Source organism: Triticum dicoccoides, chromosome 2B (genome assembly GCF_002162155.2).
Source record: "Triticum dicoccoides isolate Atlit2015 ecotype Zavitan chromosome 2B, WEW_v2.0, whole genome shotgun sequence".
In the NCBI taxonomy this organism is placed as follows: domain Eukaryota; kingdom Viridiplantae; phylum Streptophyta; class Magnoliopsida; order Poales; family Poaceae; genus Triticum; species Triticum dicoccoides.
This window is the reverse complement of record NC_041383.1, coordinates 532,133,208-532,152,610: the sequence shown is the minus strand read 5'-3', so window position 1 is coordinate 532,152,610 and position 19,403 is coordinate 532,133,208. Positions and strand designations below refer to the sequence as shown.

At 47.0% G+C, this 19,403-nt stretch overlaps 1 protein-coding gene across 3 annotated transcripts; it reads left to right on the top strand.

Annotated features, from left to right (window-relative positions):
• The first annotated feature begins 14,288 nt into the window (after positions 1-14,288).
• Positions 14,289-18,703, top strand: LOC119364672 (importin subunit beta-1-like). 3 transcript variants are annotated; one of them, XM_037630161.1, is made up of 4 exons: positions 14,447-14,588; positions 14,690-14,751; positions 15,583-18,176; positions 18,273-18,703. In XM_037630161.1, the coding sequence occupies exons 2-4, from the start codon at positions 14,731-14,733 to the stop codon at positions 18,382-18,384; spliced, it is 2,727 nt and encodes a 908-aa protein (XP_037486058.1). In that variant the 5' UTR covers positions 14,447-14,588; positions 14,690-14,730; the 3' UTR covers positions 18,385-18,703. The 3 variants fall into 3 exon arrangements, with proteins under 3 accessions (XP_037486059.1, XP_037486060.1, XP_037486058.1); XM_037630162.1 differs by lacking the exons at positions 14,447-14,588; positions 14,690-14,751 and adding an exon at positions 14,289-14,439; XM_037630163.1 differs by lacking the exon at positions 14,690-14,751 and having other exon boundaries at positions 14,446-14,588.
• The last annotated feature ends 700 nt before the right edge of the window (positions 18,704-19,403 follow it).

The following is a 19,403-nucleotide window of genomic DNA, read 5'->3' as shown; positions in this document are numbered from 1 at the left end:
ACCGCGGCCGCCCTAGCCACCGGCCTCGCCCCGTCGCACTCCCTGCGGGCGAGCGCCCGCCCAGGCGCCCGTTGCCCCCTTCCCGGGTGGACCCGGGCGCACGCCCGCATGCCCGTAACGCTAAGGCCCCCATTGGCCCTATGACAATGGGGCCCCACGCCCCATAACGTTTTATTAAAAAAAAAGAATTAGAATTAAAAATAAAAATAATAATTAAAATAAAAATGGTTTAATAAAATTAGTTATTAATTAATTAATCCTGATTAGATTAACATAATCACTAATTAAATTAACTAATCTGTAATTAACCTAAACAGAGAATGACAGGTGGGTCCCACTGGACCCACACCTCAGGTTGACCAGGTCAATGGTCAACGTTGACTGCTGACATCACTCTGATGTCATGCTGACGTCATCATTTACTATTCTGGATAATGTTGGGATAAATAATTAATTAAATTCCAGAAATTAATAAAATCTTTAGAAAATCATATCTTTTAATCCGTAACTCAGATTAAAATATTTTCAACATGAAAGTTGCTCAGAACGACGAGACGAATCCGGATACGCAGTCCGTTCGTCCGCCACACACCCCTAACCTATCGAACCCGCAACTTTCCCCGTCCGGCTCCTCTGCCCGAAAACACGAAACCCCGGGGATATTTTCCCGGATGTTTCCCCCCTTAACCGGTACCACCTCATACCACGTTAGGGCCCGCCTAGCATCGTTACTTGTCATGTCATGCATCGATATGCATATGTTTACATGGTATTCATTGTTTCTTCCCCCTCTTCTCTCCGGTAGACTACGAGACCGACGCTGCTGCGGCCCAGTTCGACTACGGAGTTGACGACCCCTCTCTCTTGCCAGAGCAACCAGGCAAGCCCCCCCCCCTTGATCACCAGATATCGCCTATTCTACTCTATACTGCTTGCATTAGAGTAGTGTAGCATGTTACTGCTTTTCGTTATACCTATCCTGATGCATAGCATGTCCTTGTTACTACTGTTGATACCTTTACCTGCAATCCTATATGCTTAGTATAGGATGCTAGTATTTTCATCTGTGGCCCTACATTCTTGTCCGTCTGCCGTGCTATACTATCGGGCCGTGATCACTCGGGAGGTGATCACGGGTATATACTTTATACTTTATACATGATACATGTGGAGACTAAAGTCGGGTCGGCTGGTGGAGCACCCGCGAGTGGATCTTTGAGGCGGAGCGGCAGGGCAGGTTGAGACCGCCTAGGAGAGAGGTGGGCCTGGCCCTGTTCGGCGTTCCCGGATACTTAACACGCTTAACGAGATCTTGGTATTTGATCTGAGTTGGCTACGAGCCTATACGCACTAACCATCTACGTGGGAGTAGTTATGGGTATCCCGGCGTCGTGGTATCAACCGAAGCACTTCGTGACGCCAGCGACTGAGCGGCGCGCGCCGGATTGGACTGGAACGCCACTAGGCTAGGTCTGCTTCCGGCCGCGTACGCAACGTGCAGGTGTGCTCAGGGCGATGGGCCCAGACCCCTGCGCGCTTAGGTTTAGACCGGCATGCTGGCCTCTCTGTTGAGCCTAGGTGGGGCTGCGACGTGTTGATCTTCCGCGGTCGGGCATGACCTAGGAAAGTGTGTCCGGCCAAATGGGATCAAGCGTGTTGGGTAAGTTGGTGCACCCCTACAGGGGAGTTAATCTATTCGAATAGCCGTGATCTTCGGTAACAGGACGACTTGGAGTTGTACCTTGACCTTATGACAACTAGAACCGGATACTTAATAAAACACACCCTTCCAAGTGCCAGATACAACCGGTGGTCGCTCTCTCTCAGGAATACGAGGAGGGGATCGCCGGGTAGGATTATTGCTATGTGATGTTGCTTGGAGGACTTCAACCTACCCTCTTCTACCTGTTGCAAGACGGAGGTGACCAGAAGCGTAGTCTTCGATAAGACTAGCTATCCCCCTCTTATTCTAGCATTCTGTAGTTCAATCCACTGATATGGCCCTTTACACATATATCCATGCATATGTAGTGTAGCTCCTTGCTTGCGAGTACTTTGGATGAGTACTCACGGTTGCATTGTTCCCCCCTTTTCCCCCTATCTCTACTCGATTGCTGCAACCAGACGATGGAGCCCAGGAGCCAGACGCCACCGTCGATGACGACTACTACACCGGAGGTGCCTACTACTACGTGCAGCCCGCTGACGACGACCAGGAGTAGTTTAGGAGGATCCCAGGCAGGAGGCCTGCGCCTCTTTCGATCTGTATCCCAGTTTGTGCTAGCCTTCTTAAGGCAAACTTGTTTAACTTATGTCTGTACTCAGATATTGTTGCTTCCGCTGACTCGTCTATGATCGAGCACTTGTATTCGAGCCCTCGAGGCCCCCTGGCTTGTATTATGATGTTTGTATGACTTATTTTATTTTAGAGTTGTGTTGTGATATTTTCCCGTGAGTCCCTGATCTTGATCGTACACGTTTGTGTGCATGATTAGTGTACGATTTAATCGGGGGCGTCACAGTGGAACAACAAAAAATTATAGATACGTTGGAGACGTATCAGAGCCACATTGCCGAGTTCTTCTTTTTGCGTTTGCCCAGTGCGTTTGGCACTCAGCAAAATTGGGAATTCCAATAATGAGCATGTATTGTGTCCTAATGTATTTTTTCCATGTATAGAAATAGAAAGACTATGTAAATATACTTCAAAAATACTCTTCGCAACATGTGTGGGCCAAAGTATATATATTATATAGGCCGGATTTTCTTCATGTGTCTATTAATTGATAGAATTGTGAGGACCATTAAAAGTTTATATCCATCAATAGACATTTTAGTCGAGACAATTCTTATGGTCGTAGCAAAAAAAATCTTCACAAAGAGAAAATGAGCACAAAGAGAATTTGTTATCCAACATAAAGAGACAATGTCTATTGCAGGAGCAAAAGAGGGAACAAATAGTCTTGAAAAGCTATTGGTCGTAGCCTCAAACCATAAGTTTTGACGTACATGTAATTGACTTACTAAATCCAACAACTCGGCAGCCTTATTATAATCCTCTATGAATATATAAATTTAGAAGAAATAAATTCATAAGCTATAATATAATGGCCGAAAATAGCAGGAGCATCAGTGTTATATATCTCGGGGAAGTTCTTTTAATAATTTTAAAGGATAATAGGCATAAAATAACTGCATTCATTTATCCTCATTGACGAATTGGTCAAGACATTAAGAAGACAAACTGAACATATACATATGTTTTACTTGAGTGAAATATGTGGAAAATCTGAACAAATAAGTTGGTAAATATACATATCGACACATCAGATCCAGTGCAAAGCAGGTAGCAGTGAGTGCACGTTATAGAAATTAAAAGGCTACATACCGGTACTTTTTAGGGCATCCATGTTGGATCGTCTTCCATAGGTAGATGATAGAATTATGCTCCAGTGCCTACATGTGTGCATAGCAGAAATGAAAATTTTGAAGTGCATTGTTCAATATGTCAAAGATAGAAATTAGAAGATCCTTTTTGTTGGAGTATGTTTTATATGGTGTTTCCAAATCAAGTACCACAACTGTATGTGTAGTTTACATGACACCGTGGTCACTAAAATATCATGAGATCTGACAGAAGAAAAGGGGAAAAAGCATCAGAATAAAGTAGAAATCACATCATCCACGAACAATTCTCAAGTATTACCTTGGGTACCACTATATTTTTTAATTATTGCCGACCCCAGAGAACATGTCATCCTTCAACTTTCAGACTGCACTTACATTTGTGATTAGTGGCAGCAATTAGATGGCAATTTAGCTGAATGAACACATGTGCAAAGGGAAGACCCCATCAGACCAGAATTCATCTAGTGACAATGAATATATGAGATCTGGAAGATACTAATGCCGAGTTGCATCAGCCATAGAAGTAGACTTACAATTAGTCTGATTATAAGAAAAACATGAACAAACACATGTCTATGAGGTTGGGTGTTATCAAATTTCCAACTTCTAAGATAAAACAAAACAGAGCTGATGTCACTTGGAAAATTGCGAGTCAATACTACATGAGAGAAAGCTCTCGTGTCCTGGGTAAATGGAAGATACTCGTGGTTGTACGCCTATCTAATTGGAGGAGTTGCAAGTGTGGGTGGAGCATGGCGGCGCACTTGGCAAAATCATGAAAATTTTCTTCCTGGTCCTCCAATTATTCTCTGCACTGAAGAATCATGCTCATAACACCTAGCTGCAATTTCTTAGTAAATGTCCAAAATCGAAATTTATGTTAAACTTTGAGAAAGCATGATTCATCAAATAGAAATTGCGAAGATGAAGTTAAAATATAACAGATAATTATTCGAGTAAACCCCTAGCAGATCTGGCCGAATATGCTAGATTTAGCATCAGATAGCTTCGCTTGTTCGCGAGCAGACATGGTCTTGCACCTGTTTTTGTAGTTACTCATGATGGGGAATCTTAAGAAGTGATTCGCGTTACCAAAAATCTCCTTTGGTGCACGGCATCCAGTGCTATGCTTATCGGAACCACTCATTTGCATGTGGATCTGCACAACGCAGTTATGAATCGATGTATATCAACACAGCGTTTCCATTACATAGCACCAAATGTCCCCTGATCCAGCTCCTTAGTACGTTGAATTATGGCTCAGGTAGCAACTTGTACCAACCATGGCACACATGCGACTACTTGTACCGAACCGGGGGGTCTGTTCAAGACCGGCCGGTATGTCAGCCAAATAGTTTGGCTCCACAATACCTGGCTCACCCATGCCTAGCACATAGTTATCATGCACATGTAATGCCATTTTTATTACCCCATAATCATTCATTACATTGAATTTATTCTGTAGGTGCCTCACATGCCCAAGACAACCTTAAAATAAGATGACCCGTTTAAGAATTGAAATTGTAAACAATTCAGAAAATCAAAGAGGCCCTTTTTTGCAACAACTTTTAGAAGGATGATCCAATAATGCAGCAAATGCTCTAAACAGGAGTTCCAAATTATTACAGTTATGGAGCAAGCATATCCTGTCCCAAACAAAGTGGTACTCTAGCCTTGCATTCTCCAAATACAGGCTGAAATTGATATTTAAATCAGCGCTAGAATATCTCAAATAAAATCAACTCCAGCAAACCCTTTTGTTGTATATAATATTTCATTAATATTCAAGGAATGGATGTCTGAAAGATACTATTAAGGGTCTTGACAATAGTATTTTTTTTCTTCTGAAAACAGTATATCTATTAATATGATTGACCTTATGTACCTTGAGGGTTACCCAGAATTAAGGCCATAAATTTGCTCACCTTAGATACCATGATGAAACATAGAATTAAGGACAAACTATTATTTCTCATCCTTCTCCAAATGTCTGAGACATAAGATGTTAAACTGGATGCTTCAGAACTAATCAAAACATGTCACGAAGAACTGAAAACTTAATGCACAACACACATTTAATTCTGGGTTTGACATGATATATTGTCTATCATCACCTGCATGCTTCAATATTTGTACAATCCATTGGGCTGCTACCTTACAGAAATTTGTTATGTAATTTTCTTTCAGCTACCGGAATTGAATGTCTTATATTAACTCTTTTTAAATCACATATAACTACACATGCATGTGCGTGCCTGTTATTGTACAAATATATCTTCCAGCAACTATGTTATGCCTTATCATAGTTCTTGTGCTGTTGACCTGTTGTTATCTTCAGAATCCACCTCTTTCTGAAACTAGAATTGCTTTCACATTAACCACTCTAAACTAATTATGTTTTACTTCCCTGCTTTTCCCTCGGACATCATCTTTGCCATGTCTTTTGTCAAGATGCTTCTTCCTATGCTTCCTTCAACACCATATACACCATTTTCTCATCCTCAAATGCTACAGAAACTTCCGGTGCAAGTGATGTTATACGCAGATTTTAGAAACATCCTGCATGGGGAATTTTAATTCGGAAAACAGATCAAATATTAGCATCAAGGTAGGAATCAAGCAACATAGAATCACCTTCTTTAGGCTAGAACGCTAGTATTTAGGACCCCTTTGCATAATGTTGTACGCGGCAAGCATGACACACGGCGCCATCTGGGTAGCCCTACGGGAGCATAGTTTTGCCGAGTGTAGAAAACGGCAAAACTATGGTGCCATGTAGTATGGCCGTTAACTTGTCATTATGTTTGTGTCATTTGTTTGTTGAGTTCCTTGTGTTTTGCACTCGACAATATTCTTTGCAGGTGTCTACTGAGTGCCCGTGGAAAAGAAACCAGCAAAATAAACTTTGCCAGCAGGCGTCCAACATAGTCGTGTTTTCCTCTGTTAAAGAGCTAAATTTCTCTCCTATTTAGAGATAAAAATACTGTAATCAAATACCTAGCTTTGCAGCAAAAGCGACCTTGGAGCTTAGCCTCAGATGCAAGACACGCACATAATAACATAACGATTGCTATCAACACATGAAAATATCCATAGATGGGAGTCACGTTGGTGAAAATCTAAAAGATGGGATCAAAGTTAGACTGCAGCTACATTATTCAGTTAATTAACAAAACTTCTATTAATAGAATTAAATATCACTCCCGTGTACAAATAAAATAATTCTAATCTAATATTTGGCTTTGCAACAAAAGAAACCTGAGAAATAAGTTCGTCGAGATTGGGGCTTCTAATGCAACCGTGACACAGAAGGATGATCCTGAGAGCCACATTGCCGAGTTTTTCTTTTTGCGTTTGCCCAGTGCGTTTGGCACTCAGCAAAATTGGGAATTCCAGTAATGAGCACGTATTGTGTCCTAATGTATATTTTCCATGTATAGAAATAGAAAGACTATGTAAATATACTTCAAAGATACTCTTCGCAACATGTATGGGCCAAAGTATATATATTATATAGGCCGGATTTTCTTCATGTGTCTATTGATTGATAGAATTGTGAGGACCATTAAAAGTTTATATCCATCAATAGACATTTTAGTCAAGACAAATCTTATGGTCGTAGCAAAATAAATCTTCACAAAGAGAAAATGAGCACAAAGAGAACTGGTTATCCAACATAAAGAGACAATGTGTATTGCAGGAGCAAAAGAGGGAACAAATAGTCTTGAAAAGCTATTGGTCGTAGCCAAGTTTTGACGTACATGTAATTGACTTACTAAATCCAACAACTCGGCAGCCTTATTATAATCCTATGTGAATTTATAAATTTAGAAGAAATAAATTCATAAGCTATAATATAATGGCCGAAAATAGTAGGAGCATCAGTGTTATATATCTCGGGGAAGTTCTTTTAATAATTTTAAAGGATAATAGGCATAAAATAACTACATGCATTTATCCTCATTGGCGAATTGGTCAATACATTAAGAAGACGAACTGAACATATACATATGTTTTACTTGAGTGAAATATGTGGAAAATCTGAACAAATAAGTTGGTTAAATGTACATATCAACAAATCAGATCCAGTGCAAAGCATATAGCAGTGAGTGCACGTTATAGAAATTAAAAGGCTACATACCGGTACTTTTTAGAGCATCCATGTTGGACCGTCTTCCATAGGTAGATGATATAATTATGCTCCAGTGCCTACATGTGTGCATAGCAGAAATGAAAATTTTGAAGTGCATTGTTCAATATGCCAAAGATAGAAATTAGAAGATTCTTTTTGTTGGAGTATGTTTTATATGGTGTTTCCAAATCAAGTACCACAACTGTATGTGTAGTTTACATGACACTGTGGTTACTAAAATATCATGAGATCTGAACAGAAGAAAAGTGGAAAAGGCATCAGAGTAAAGTAGAAATCACATCATCCAGGAACAATTCTCAAGTATTACCTTGGGTACCACTATATTTTTTAATTATTGCCGACCCTAGAGAACATGTCATCCTTCAACTTTCAGACTGCACTTACATTTGTGATTAGTGGCAGCAATTAGATGGCAATTTAGCTGAATGCACACATGTGCAAAGGGAAGACCCCATCAGACCTGAATTCATCTAGTGACAATGAATATATGAGATCTGGAAGATACTAACGCTGAGTTGCATCAGCCATAGAAGTAGACTTACAATTAGTCTGATTTTAAGAAAAACGTGAACAAACACATGTCTATGAGGTTAGGTGCTATCAGATTTCCAACTTCTAAGATAAAACAAAATAGAGATGATGTCACTTGGAAAATTGCGAGTCAATACTGCATGAGAGAAAGCTCTCGTGTCCTGGGTAAATGGATGATACTCGTGGTTGTACGCCTATCTAATTGGAGGGGTTGCAAGTGTGGGTGGAGCATGTTTTTTTTTCGCGAATACGCAAAAGTTTTGCGTATCATTGCATTGATAGGGGGAAGGAACGGTAGCAAATACAGGGGTAGCGTCGCAAGCACGTACACCAAGGACGTGAGCGAGAGCTACATTGGCGCATACATAGAGAAGGGGGGATGCGCGCCCCCTAGAGAGGTACTACGTAGGTGGGAGCATATTGCTGAGCCCCTAGGCTCCGGCGGCGGCCCAGCTGCGGGCATCCTCCTTGATGTCGTTGACTATCAGCGGAATGGAGGGAGAGGCTCCATTGAAGACGCATGCATTACGTGTCTTCCAGATGCGCCATGCGGTAAGGATGATGAGCGAGGCGAGGCCGCGGCGAAGGGCGGTGGGGGCGTCCTTCACGGATTGGGAGAACCAGTCGCGGAAGCACGTCCCGGGGCTAGGGAGCGGCATGTCGGTGATTCCCAGCCAGGAGAGGACCTCATGCCAGGTTTGTCTGGAGAAGACGCAGCCCACGAGTAAGTGCGTCATGGTCTCGGGCTCCTGGTCGCAAAGAAGGCAGAGCGGGGCGTGTGTGAGGCCACGTCGAGCGAGGCGGTCGGCGGTCCAGCAGCGCCCTTGAAAGGCGAGCCAAAGGAAGACCTTAATGCGGAGAGGTGCCCAAGACTTCCAGGTGAGGCGCCAAGAAGGCTCAATCATGGAGCCGGCGAAGAGCGCTTTGTAACAGGACTTGGCGGAGTACACGCCGTTCGTGGTCCAGCGCCAAGTGAGGACGTCCGGCATGTAGGAGAGAGTGACCTGCTGGAGCCGCGCCTAGAGGAGGACATATTGCACCAGCGCCTCAGGGGAAAGGTGGTCGCGCACATCCTGGACCCAGGCACGAGAGGCCAAGCCCGCGGCAACGGTGCGAGCCTTACGGATGCGGCGGGGGACGAGGGCGTGGTGGAGCGGGGCCAGCTCGGCGACGAAGAGCCCGTCGATCCAGTGGTCATCCCAAAAGAGCAGGAGTTGTCGTCGCCAATCTGCCAAGATGTGGAGGCGCGAAAGATGGCCTGAACAGTCGGGTTGCATGGGATGTGGAGGTGCTGCCAGGGGCGGGAGGGGTCCTTCTTGCGCAGCCAGAGCCAGCGGGCTTGAAAGCGTGGGCAGAACGCTGCAGGTCCGGGATGTCAAGGCCGCCGTAGACCAGGGGGCGGCAGACCTTGGCCCAGCTGACGAGGCAGTGCCCTCCATTGGTGGTCTTGCGTCCTTGCCAGAGGAAAGCACAGAGGAGGCGATTCACTTGATGGAGGATGGAAGAGTGCAGCGACATGGCGATCAGAATGTGGGTGGGCATCGCACATGTTAGAGATATATTTGGGTTACATGTATTTGGTAGTTTAGGATTTCTACCTTATCTCTAGTAGAGGCGTCTTGCCCTCCAAGTCTTGTACTCAATATATACTCGCCCTCGAGACTCGATAATACATCCATCATATTCCGCAACAATTCCTCTCTCTCCCTTCTAACATGGTATCAATCGCAAGTCGATCCTAAACCCTAGCTGTCGCCGCTTCCGCACCTGCGCGCCGCCCCCGGGGCGGTCGACTTCCATGACCGCCGCCGGGGGCCGCGCCGCCCGTACCTAGGGTTCGTCCGCCGGCCGTGTTGGCCGGCTGCCCTAGAGAGTCTTTTTTCCCGATCCTTTGATCCAGGTTTTCTCTCTCTCGCCAGTCGCTTTGTTCGGTGTTTACTTTTTGGTTTTCCGGTCTATATGATCCGGTTTGCGTCGCCCACCGCCGCCGTCGACCCCCGCGCCTCTACTCCAACATCAGCGTCGATTTCACCGGCTGCTTCGTCATCAACCGCGCGGCAAGGCTGGACGCGCCGCCCAAGGGACGCCTTCGTGCGTCGCTGCCGGTCGCTCGTCCGCGCGGTCTCCATCGCCGGTCTGTCTTCGTCGTCATCGCCCAGGACATCACTGACAACGTCGCCATCGACTCCGATCTGCGCGTCATCCCCGCCATGGCGCATATAGCGGCGCCATCGGTCTGATCAACCGATCACACGCCTGTCTTCGCCAAGCACGTCCCCGAGCACGCGCCTACCGCCGATCGAGCCACAGGTTGCCATCGCGTCGTCCCTACGGACCGCTGCGTTGCCGCCCGAGGTCTTCCCGTCGGCTACCCCGACTCACGCGCCGCTATCGCCGACGCCCCTACGGGCGGCCGCATCGCAGAACGTGGTCCACGCTGCCGCCCCGAGATCCTCCCACCGGCTACCCCTGTAGCCGCCGCCGCCTCCGTGTCACCCCTTAGGGTTATCACGTCGCGGCACGCGGTCCACGCCGCCTCCCAACGGGCCATCGCCCTCGGCTAGTGGTTCTCCGCGCGGCTACCCCGACCTGCGAGCCTCCGCTACACCGCCTCTTCGGGCTGTAAAGCTGCGGCATGCAGTCACCGCCGCCGCCCGAGGCCGTCCCCGCGGTTGGACCGACCCGCGAGCCGCCGCTACACTACCTCTTCGAGCTGTAGCACTGCGGAACACGGTCCCCCGCCGCCGCCTCGCGGTTCCCGCCGCCGCCCCGAGGTCTTCCCGCCGTCACCCCGGCCCGCCTGCCGCCGCTGCGTCGCCCCTTCGGGCCGTAGCGCCGCGGCCCGCGGTCCATGCCGCCGTCACCGCGCGTCGACCTCCCGTGGTATGTGCCGCGCCGTCTACCTTGGCGCGGGAACGCCACCGTCCGTGCCGGTCTTCGTCATGCTGTCAGGGTTCTTCGCCTACTTTGAGCACCGCCGCCGCACTCCTAACCTAGCCGCCGCCGCCGCCGTCAGGCCGCCGCGGTCGCTCTTCTTTGGCCGCCGCCGCCGCTACCTTCATAGCTGCCGCCGCCGCCCATCCACCCCCTTCATCTTTGTCCAAGCACCAGCCCGTCGCCAGCGTCGCCGTCATCTACCCCGACCACTTCGTCTACTCCGACCACCGTTGGTGACATCGGCCCTGCACCGATAGACGCCGCAATTATCGCCGAGTTCTTCTCTGCTGGCCCCTCCGACTTCTCCGACATGGCGTACAGCTCGTGCAGGTCCCTCGTCTACGCATGCCCGGTGCTGGCAACACCGATGCGTGCCTTCATCCATGACATGTCCCCGGGCCTGGCAAGCCTGGTCGGCGCTTCGTCAACTTCGTCTTCGTCCGTCTACGCATGCCCGATGCTGGCAACACCGGTGCGTGCCTTCGTCCATGATGTGTCCCCGGGCTTGGCAAACCCGTCGCGACGCGTCGTCAACAACATCTTCTTCCCGGCGCACCACTACTTCGACACCCTTGCGCCCATGCTAACTCGGCGCCCCCTTGCGCCCGTGGCTCCAGGCGACCTCCTCGACACCGGCCACCTCGACTCGACATCGACCACGGCATTCTTCGCACGGCTACCTCAACCACGGCTACACCATCCTACGCTCTCGGCTACATCGACATCGGCACAAAGGGCTATCATCCGCTTGAGCAACTCGTCGGCTTCCTCTACAGTCAATGCGTCCGCGACGCGACACCGTCCATGACGCTCCCGCTAGGACTGCGGGGGGATGTCAGTCCGTCGGCTGCTATTCTCTCCAGTCTGATCATCCGCGACGCTCATGTTGTTCGCAACGCTATCGCTACGACTGCGGGGGGATGTTAGATATATATTTGGGTTACATGTATTTGGTAGTTTAGGATTCCTACCTTATCTCTAGGAGAGGCGTCTTGCCCTCCAAGTCTTGTACTCAATATATACTCGCCCTCGAGACTCGATAATACATCCATCATATTCCGCAACAATTCCTCTCTCTCCCTTCTAACAGCACAGAACACATGTCGGATGAGGGCCAACCGCTCGCCGCGGGACAGCATAGACGCCTACCATGGGGAGAGCCTCTTCTCCAGCCTCTCGACGAAGGGTTGGAGGGAGGAGGCGGTGATCTTGCGAATGAAGAGCGGGAGGCCGAGGTACTTGGCGGGGAACTCGTCGATCGGACACGGGAAGTGGTTGGAGATTGAGTCCCAGACCTCGGGGGGGGCATTGGATGGCATGGCCGTGCATTTGTCGAGGTTGGTGTGGAGGCCCGAGGCGGTGCCGAATAGCCCGAGGATGTGGCGCACCGCGGAAAGGTCGCGCGCGTCGGGATGGCAGAAAAGCACGACGTCGTCCGCGTAGAGGAAGAGGCTGGAGGCCATGTGGCGATCAGTGGGCCGTTGCAGGAGGCCCAGTGAGGTGGCACGCTGGAAGAGGCGGTTGAGGACGTCGATGACGATCACGAAGAGCATGGGGGACACGGGGTCGCCCTGGCGAAGCCCCTTGCAGTGACGGATCGGTGGTCCTGGGAGCCCGTTGATGAGCACCTTGGTGCTAGCCGTGGAGACGAGGATGGAGATCCAGTTGCGCCATCGAGGCCCGAACCCCAGGTGCTGCAAGACCTCGAGGAGGAAGGGCCAGGAGACTGAGTCGAAAGCACGCGCGATGTCCAGCTTGAGAAGAACACGCGACAGGCGAAGAGTGTGGAGCTGCCTGGCAGTCTGTTGGACAAGCATGAAGTTGTCGTGGATGCTATGGCCAGCAATGAAGGCGCTCTGGTTGGTGGAGATAAGCTCGCCGAGACGCGGCGCGAGCCGGAGGGAGAGGACCTTGGCAAACAGCTTGGCGAACAGATGGATGAGGCTGATCGGCCTATACTCGGCGAGGGACGAGGCTTCCGGGTGCTTGGGAAGGAGGGTGAGCAGGGCCTCGTTCAGCTTGTGGAAACTGCGGCCGTTAAGGTTGTAGAGCTTGCCAAAGGCCTCGACGAAGTCGTCGCGGATGATGTCCCAAGCGGCGATGAGGAATTCCACCGTGAAGCCGTCGGGCCCAGGCGCTTTGCCACGAGGGAGCTGGCGGACGGTAGACCAGATCTCGTCGGCCGAGAAGCGCTGGTCAAGCGCGGAGAGGTCGAAGGATCTGTCATCGATCGCATCGAGGGCGATGGTGTGTTCTCGGTGGTCGGCCGTGCCGAGCAGGCCAGAGAAGTGGGAGAAAGCAGCCTCGGCCATGGCCATGGGGTCGGAAACAGTGTCGTCGCCCACGCGGAGCTCGTGGATGCGGTTTCGCCGGTTGCGGTGGGCGGCGCGCAGGCGAAGGAAGGCGATGTCGGTGTCTCCGGTGCGCAGCCAAGTGTGGGTGGAGCATGGCGGCGAACTTGGCAAAATCATGAAAATTTTCTTCCTCGTCCTCCAATTATTCTCTGATCATGCTCATAACACCTAGCTGCAATTTCTCAGTAAATGTCCAAAATCTAAATTTATGTTAAACTTTGAGAAATCATGATTCATCAAACACAAATTGCGAAGATGAAGTTAAAATATAACAGATAATTATTCGAGTAAATAAACTTTGAGAAATCATGATTCATCAAACACAAATTGCGAAGATGAAGTTATATTAATATAACAGATAATTATTCGAGTAAATCCCTAGCAGATCTAGCCAAATATGCTAGATTTAGCATCAGATAGCATAGCTTCGCTTGCTCGTGAGCAGACATGGTCATGCACCTTTTTTTGTAGTTACTCATGGAGTGATTCGCCTTACCGAAAAGCTCTTAAGGAGTGATTCGCCTTACCGAAAAGCTCTTTTGGTACACGGCGTCCAGTGCTATGCTATAGCATATATAGTCCAGAGGTTTGAAAAAAGAAATTGTACTCCGTTGAGGATTCTCAAACAAGGTGATGCGGTTTGAAATGGATGATTCTCAAAAGGAACGAACTCTACGTGCTCCACCAAGAATAAGAATCCTGCAAGAAATAAATAAAAAATAGAGCCGATACCGAATCTTACTTTTTCGAGCAGAATCTTACGATTCATATGGAGTGGCAGTGGCAAGTAAATTGGTCGTAAACTCGCGGCAAAGAAGTTGTAGGCAGCCCTTATTAGAATTAAATTTTCAGTTGGCCTTCCCTTCATATCCGCGCTCCGCCGCACCCCACCCCACCCCACCACCGCCACCGCGGATCCATCCGACTCCCACGGTCCCACCAGCCACCGCCACCGCCACCGCCACCGCCACCGCCACTGGATCCATCCGACTCCGGAGTGAGGATAGGGGCACCAGTGGAGGGGTTTCTTTCGCTCCTTTGTCTGTGGAACCGCTGGTAAGATCTGGCTACCTACTCTTCCCATCATTCTCCTTTCCATCCCTAACCCTAATCCCCACCTAGAATAAAAAAAATTCGAAGTCCATGGGAAGCTGCCTCAAACCGACTCTCTTTCTCTAACTAGTATCTTTTGCCTAAGGATCTAGGTAAGGACTTTTCTCTGTGTTTATTGAGTTTCTATCTTGTGGTTTGCCCTCTTTTTCTCTTAAATTTTCTAGATCTCAATCTGATGTATGTATCCATGTAGGTGTGCCAGTGATTGACCTGTTTTTTCTTGTGAGCTAGAGAATGGGGGTTCTCTCTAGTGAGGTAGAGAATTGAGTTGGCCTCCTCTTGGATTACTGTGTAGATTTTAAACCGGAGCTTATATGCTTCCTTGGATTATTCTGTAGGTTTTAGTTCTCGATCGTACTTAGAGGATGTTGAGTTTCCCTCTTGTCTTGTGAAGCACCAAGCTGTTGAACTAGCCCATCTCGTATCTTAAACTTGAAAATGTAGGAATTTTGGTGTGGCCTCCTTACTTTCATGTATTTTGTGTTGGAAGCCTTGTTGTAAAATTCTTTATTTTTTGACACTTAAGATATTGTATTCTATTAAGGTTCAAAGATATACCCATTTATCCATCAATTTTCCCTATAAGGTATTATCCCTTAGAATCTAATGGTCATGCCTTTGTGTTGCAACCAACTATGCCTCTCTAACTCCTCATCATGTAACTCATGATCTCAATCCCTATTTGAGACAGCATTTAAAGTAGTATTATAATCTTTTGTTCTCAAAGCATTGCTGTAAATTTGCTCCTTGTTTTGTTGTAAGCTATGATTATTGGTAAAGTTGAGGGATACTATCTTTTTCTTTTGGACATGTGGATACTATCAATTATTCATGAGCGAGTCTACTATTTCTCTAGTGTTTCTTCTCGTGCTAATATTTTAGTTGTGACTTCAAGATTCCTCGTAGTGTTTTAAGTTGTGTGATTGTTGCTGATTGACTCATTTGAATGTAACTTATGTTCTAGTAACTAACAACTAGTTCTGCATCCATTTGGTTCATCTGTGGTTCTTAGATTCCTTTTTTGGGGGGTTAATTTTGTTGCTTTTCCCTCTATCTCACAAGTTATGATGTTTGATGTTTGCCCAGGCACTTGATATGGATCAATCAATTGATATTCTTCTCGCAAATGCTTGTCAAGGAGATGACAACCTACGGTCAGTAGCAGAAGGCAAACTAAAGCAGCTCCATGATCTTGACCTTTCCAACTTCCTCCTAGGTTTATCATCTCAGCTCTTGAGGGAGGAGACTCCAGAAGAGTCTAGCATACTTGCTGGTATCATCCTTAAGAACTCCTTGGACTCAGGGGAGCCTGCACTCGACGATCTAGGGAGTCGAAAATGGCTCAGCCTCGATCCATCTATCCAATCACAGATTAAGGAGAACTTGCTCCTGACTCTAGAATCCAATTGTGATTCAAGGCGCCGCTCATCAAAAATTATTGCAAAAGTTATTGCATGGGTTGCATGCATTGAGATACCAAGGAATCAATGGGAGGAGCTCATTGGCAAATTGGTGGGGAACATGTCAATGCCATCTTCTTCCCTAAAGCAAGCAACTCTAGAGGTGCTCGAGTATGTCTTCGAGGAGAGCCCTTATGTTCTGAAGGAGGATCAAGTGGATGCTGTTCTCGCTAGTGTCATCAATGAAGTGAAAATGGAGGAGGGAGGAGAGCCAAGTTCTCAAGTTCGTCTCGCAGCTCTTAAAGCTCTACTCAACATTCTTAAGTTTATTGAGCTTGCTAAGCTTGAAGAGGAAAGTGGCAGCAGTTCTATAGTGGCTGCAGTTTGTGATGGTGCCTCTCGATCCAAGGAAACCAAGATCAAAGAGGCGGCATTTGAGTGTCTTGTTGTAGTTGCATCCAGATATCATACCAAATTATTACCCCACATGGAAATCATAGTGAGTCTTACAGTGGAAGCTTTGAAAGTGAAAGAAGATGAAGAATCACTCAGAGTCCAATGTATTGAGTTGTGGAACACTATTTGCCGAAAAGAGATTAATTGCCGAGAAGAAGAAGAAGAAGAAGATGAAGAAGAAGAAGAAGAAGAAGAAGAAGAAGAAGAAGGAGGAGGAGGAGGAGGAGGAGGAGACTCTATCTTTATTGGTCATCTTTGTTCATTTGTTCAACCTCTCCTAGAAGCTTACATGGAAAAAGAGAAAAACTTGGAAAAAGAGAAAAAAGAACAAGAAGTCGTTTCCATGAGTGTAGAAGAAGAGGGAGAAGAAGAGGGAGATGATAATTTAGAGGACATGGACATTTCCGTGAGTGCAGAACAAGAGGGAGTAAACCTTGACGACATCTGGGAACAAGTGGAAGATGAGAGTGTGCAAGACATTTTCATGACATGCCTAGGCCTGGCCACTAGAACTATGAAGGATAAAGTTGTCCCCCTTGTGATGAAATTTGTTCATGAGAATATCAATGGGCCTAGTCGCATGATGGCCATTTATCCATTAGGTTTTATCCTTGAAGGTCCCTCTGTTAATCAACTTGCTCCTGTAGTTCCTTTATTGGTTCGCATGATGGAAGATCCTCAGGAAGGTGAAGGTGTAAGAGGGAGGGCTGCATGGATTCTTGGACGGGTGTTTGAGCTTGTGGGAGCAAATAGAATCATAAAAAATGAGGTGGTGGACTTTCCTAGGATCATGACACTCTTAATAAAGATGAGCAAAGATGTCCCTCAAGTGTCCATTGAAGTGTATGGAGCTATATATTTTCTTGCAAGAGGTTATAGAGAGGATGCAAAGTCCACGTCCAAGTCATCTGAGCTTACACCTTTTGTTAAGCCTCTTATTGATGCCCTCCTTTCTGCTTCAGAACTTGTTAAGGAGACCCCTTTTAGGATTCCACCATGTGCATCTACTTATAAAGCATTGAGTGAGATCGTGAGAGTGAGCAACATTGAAGAACTAGAAATTTGTGATGCTCTTATTGGATTAATGTCTCAAATCTTCAGGAGGTTGAGCACTGTGGTTAAAGGTCATGGTGAAGCAATGTCATCAGATGAGAGGAAGAACCGTGGCCTTCTTGAGGTCTTGCATTGTGGTCTACTTGAACTCTCAATGAAGCAGCTGGGCACGAGCAACTTCGAGGTGGAGGCAGCATTCACACTTAGGGACTCTGCTAGCTGTTTATTGCTCCTATTGTGCCGTGTCTTAACGAGTGACAATCCTACTGCACGTGATCGAGCAGCACTTGCCATTGGTGCTCTTGCTCATGCCATTGGTTGTCATTTTGGACAACACATGCCTATCCTCCTACAATATTTTAATGTGAAACGACTCTCTCCGGTTTACATAGGAGTGATGTGCAGTATCTGTCATATCTTGGGAAAAGAGGAAGAAGTGGTGCCATCCTGGGATCATATTATGGAAGTTCTGTACAAGGGTATCCAAGAATTGTCACTTCAACCGTCAATTTTATCAAGCTTTGGAGAGATTGCTGTTGCTATTGGTGACAAATTTGAGAAGTACGTGCCTCCAGTTTTGGAAAAGCTTAGAGAAGCTGAAGCTGCTCATTTGAAGTTAGGAGATAAGGATCATGGTAGCAAGGTTAGAGAGTCAATATTCAAGGCTTACCATGGCATGATGGAGGGCATAAATGACCCAAAGTGTGGGATGAAGGTAGGAATGGCTCTGTATGAATTTATTGAAGATGACCAGAGCAACACCAAGAGAAGGTAGATATGCCTTTTTCCTTTTTTCTTTTTTTGGCTATAGTATGTACTTAGAGTTATATGTCATATAGTCATTAATTGATTATTTCCTTTTTTTAGGGATACAAGTGTGGCCATGGCAGGAGTTGATGCTTTGTCTCTACTACCTATGAGGGTGCGGGCTTGGTCAGAGCGATTAATTGTATTGATGAAGGAAGGAAGGGTTTATTAGTAGGCAAGTGATGAGGAACTAAATTGTGCTTTATTTTGGTACACCGAATTTGTATGACTGTTGATACTAGGTGTTGGTTGGAACCTCTCTGTCTATTATGGTTTTTAGTAAAGGACTAGTTCCCTTGGGACTCCCTTGCCCTTTTAGTCCTCCATCCCACAATGTATCCTTTTTCAAAGTTAGCTTGAAAAAAAGATCTTATTATATTGTGGGATGGAGAGATCTTATATTGTGTGTGAGATGAGCCCTAGGTCTTGTCAGCCTAAACCCTATGTCTTATTAGCCTAAAGCTAAAACTAAAGTGTGTAAACTTGCTTGATTGGAGCTGTGGAGCTTAAGAGGTACTCCCTCCGTTCGGAATTACTTGTCGTAGAAATGGATGTATCTAGATGTATTTTAGTTCTAGATACATCTATTTCCGAGACAACTAATTCCTAACGGAGGGAGTAAAACTCTAATATTGGAGAAGACGAAGTAGAGCGTAAAGCCTAAAACTCTTAACATTAGAGCGTAGAGGGCCCCGCTTGGATCACCGTATAATTTACTTGCTCTCATAAAGAAACCGGTGGAATACAGTCGTAAGAGAATTCCCCTTCCAGGAGCTACTGTACTTGGGAAGCATACCCGTGTAGGCGTGTAGTTTCACTTCCATTCCCCTAGCACGACGCCATTTTGAACTCGGACGTCGCCGGCTGCGAGCTTGCAATCAATACGTCCCCTCAGCTTCCTCGTTTCATGCTGTCCTTGGTCCAAGTCAGGGCATGGATGGAAATTACTAATCCGCTTCATCTTCCTGCTACGCCAAAAAAAAGTCAACGGAAGTTGTGCCCGAGCCATGGCGGCGAGGCCATGGACAAGAGCAACATATCCGTGGGGATGTCCACGGCAACCTCGTCGTCCGTCTCACTCTCCGGTGTGCTCCAGCGACAGCTTCCAGCTCTGTTTGCGCATCTCATCTCTAGCTGCGCCCTCGGCTGCTTGTCGCTGGCAGGAGCTCCAGCCAAGCAACGTAGCGGCCC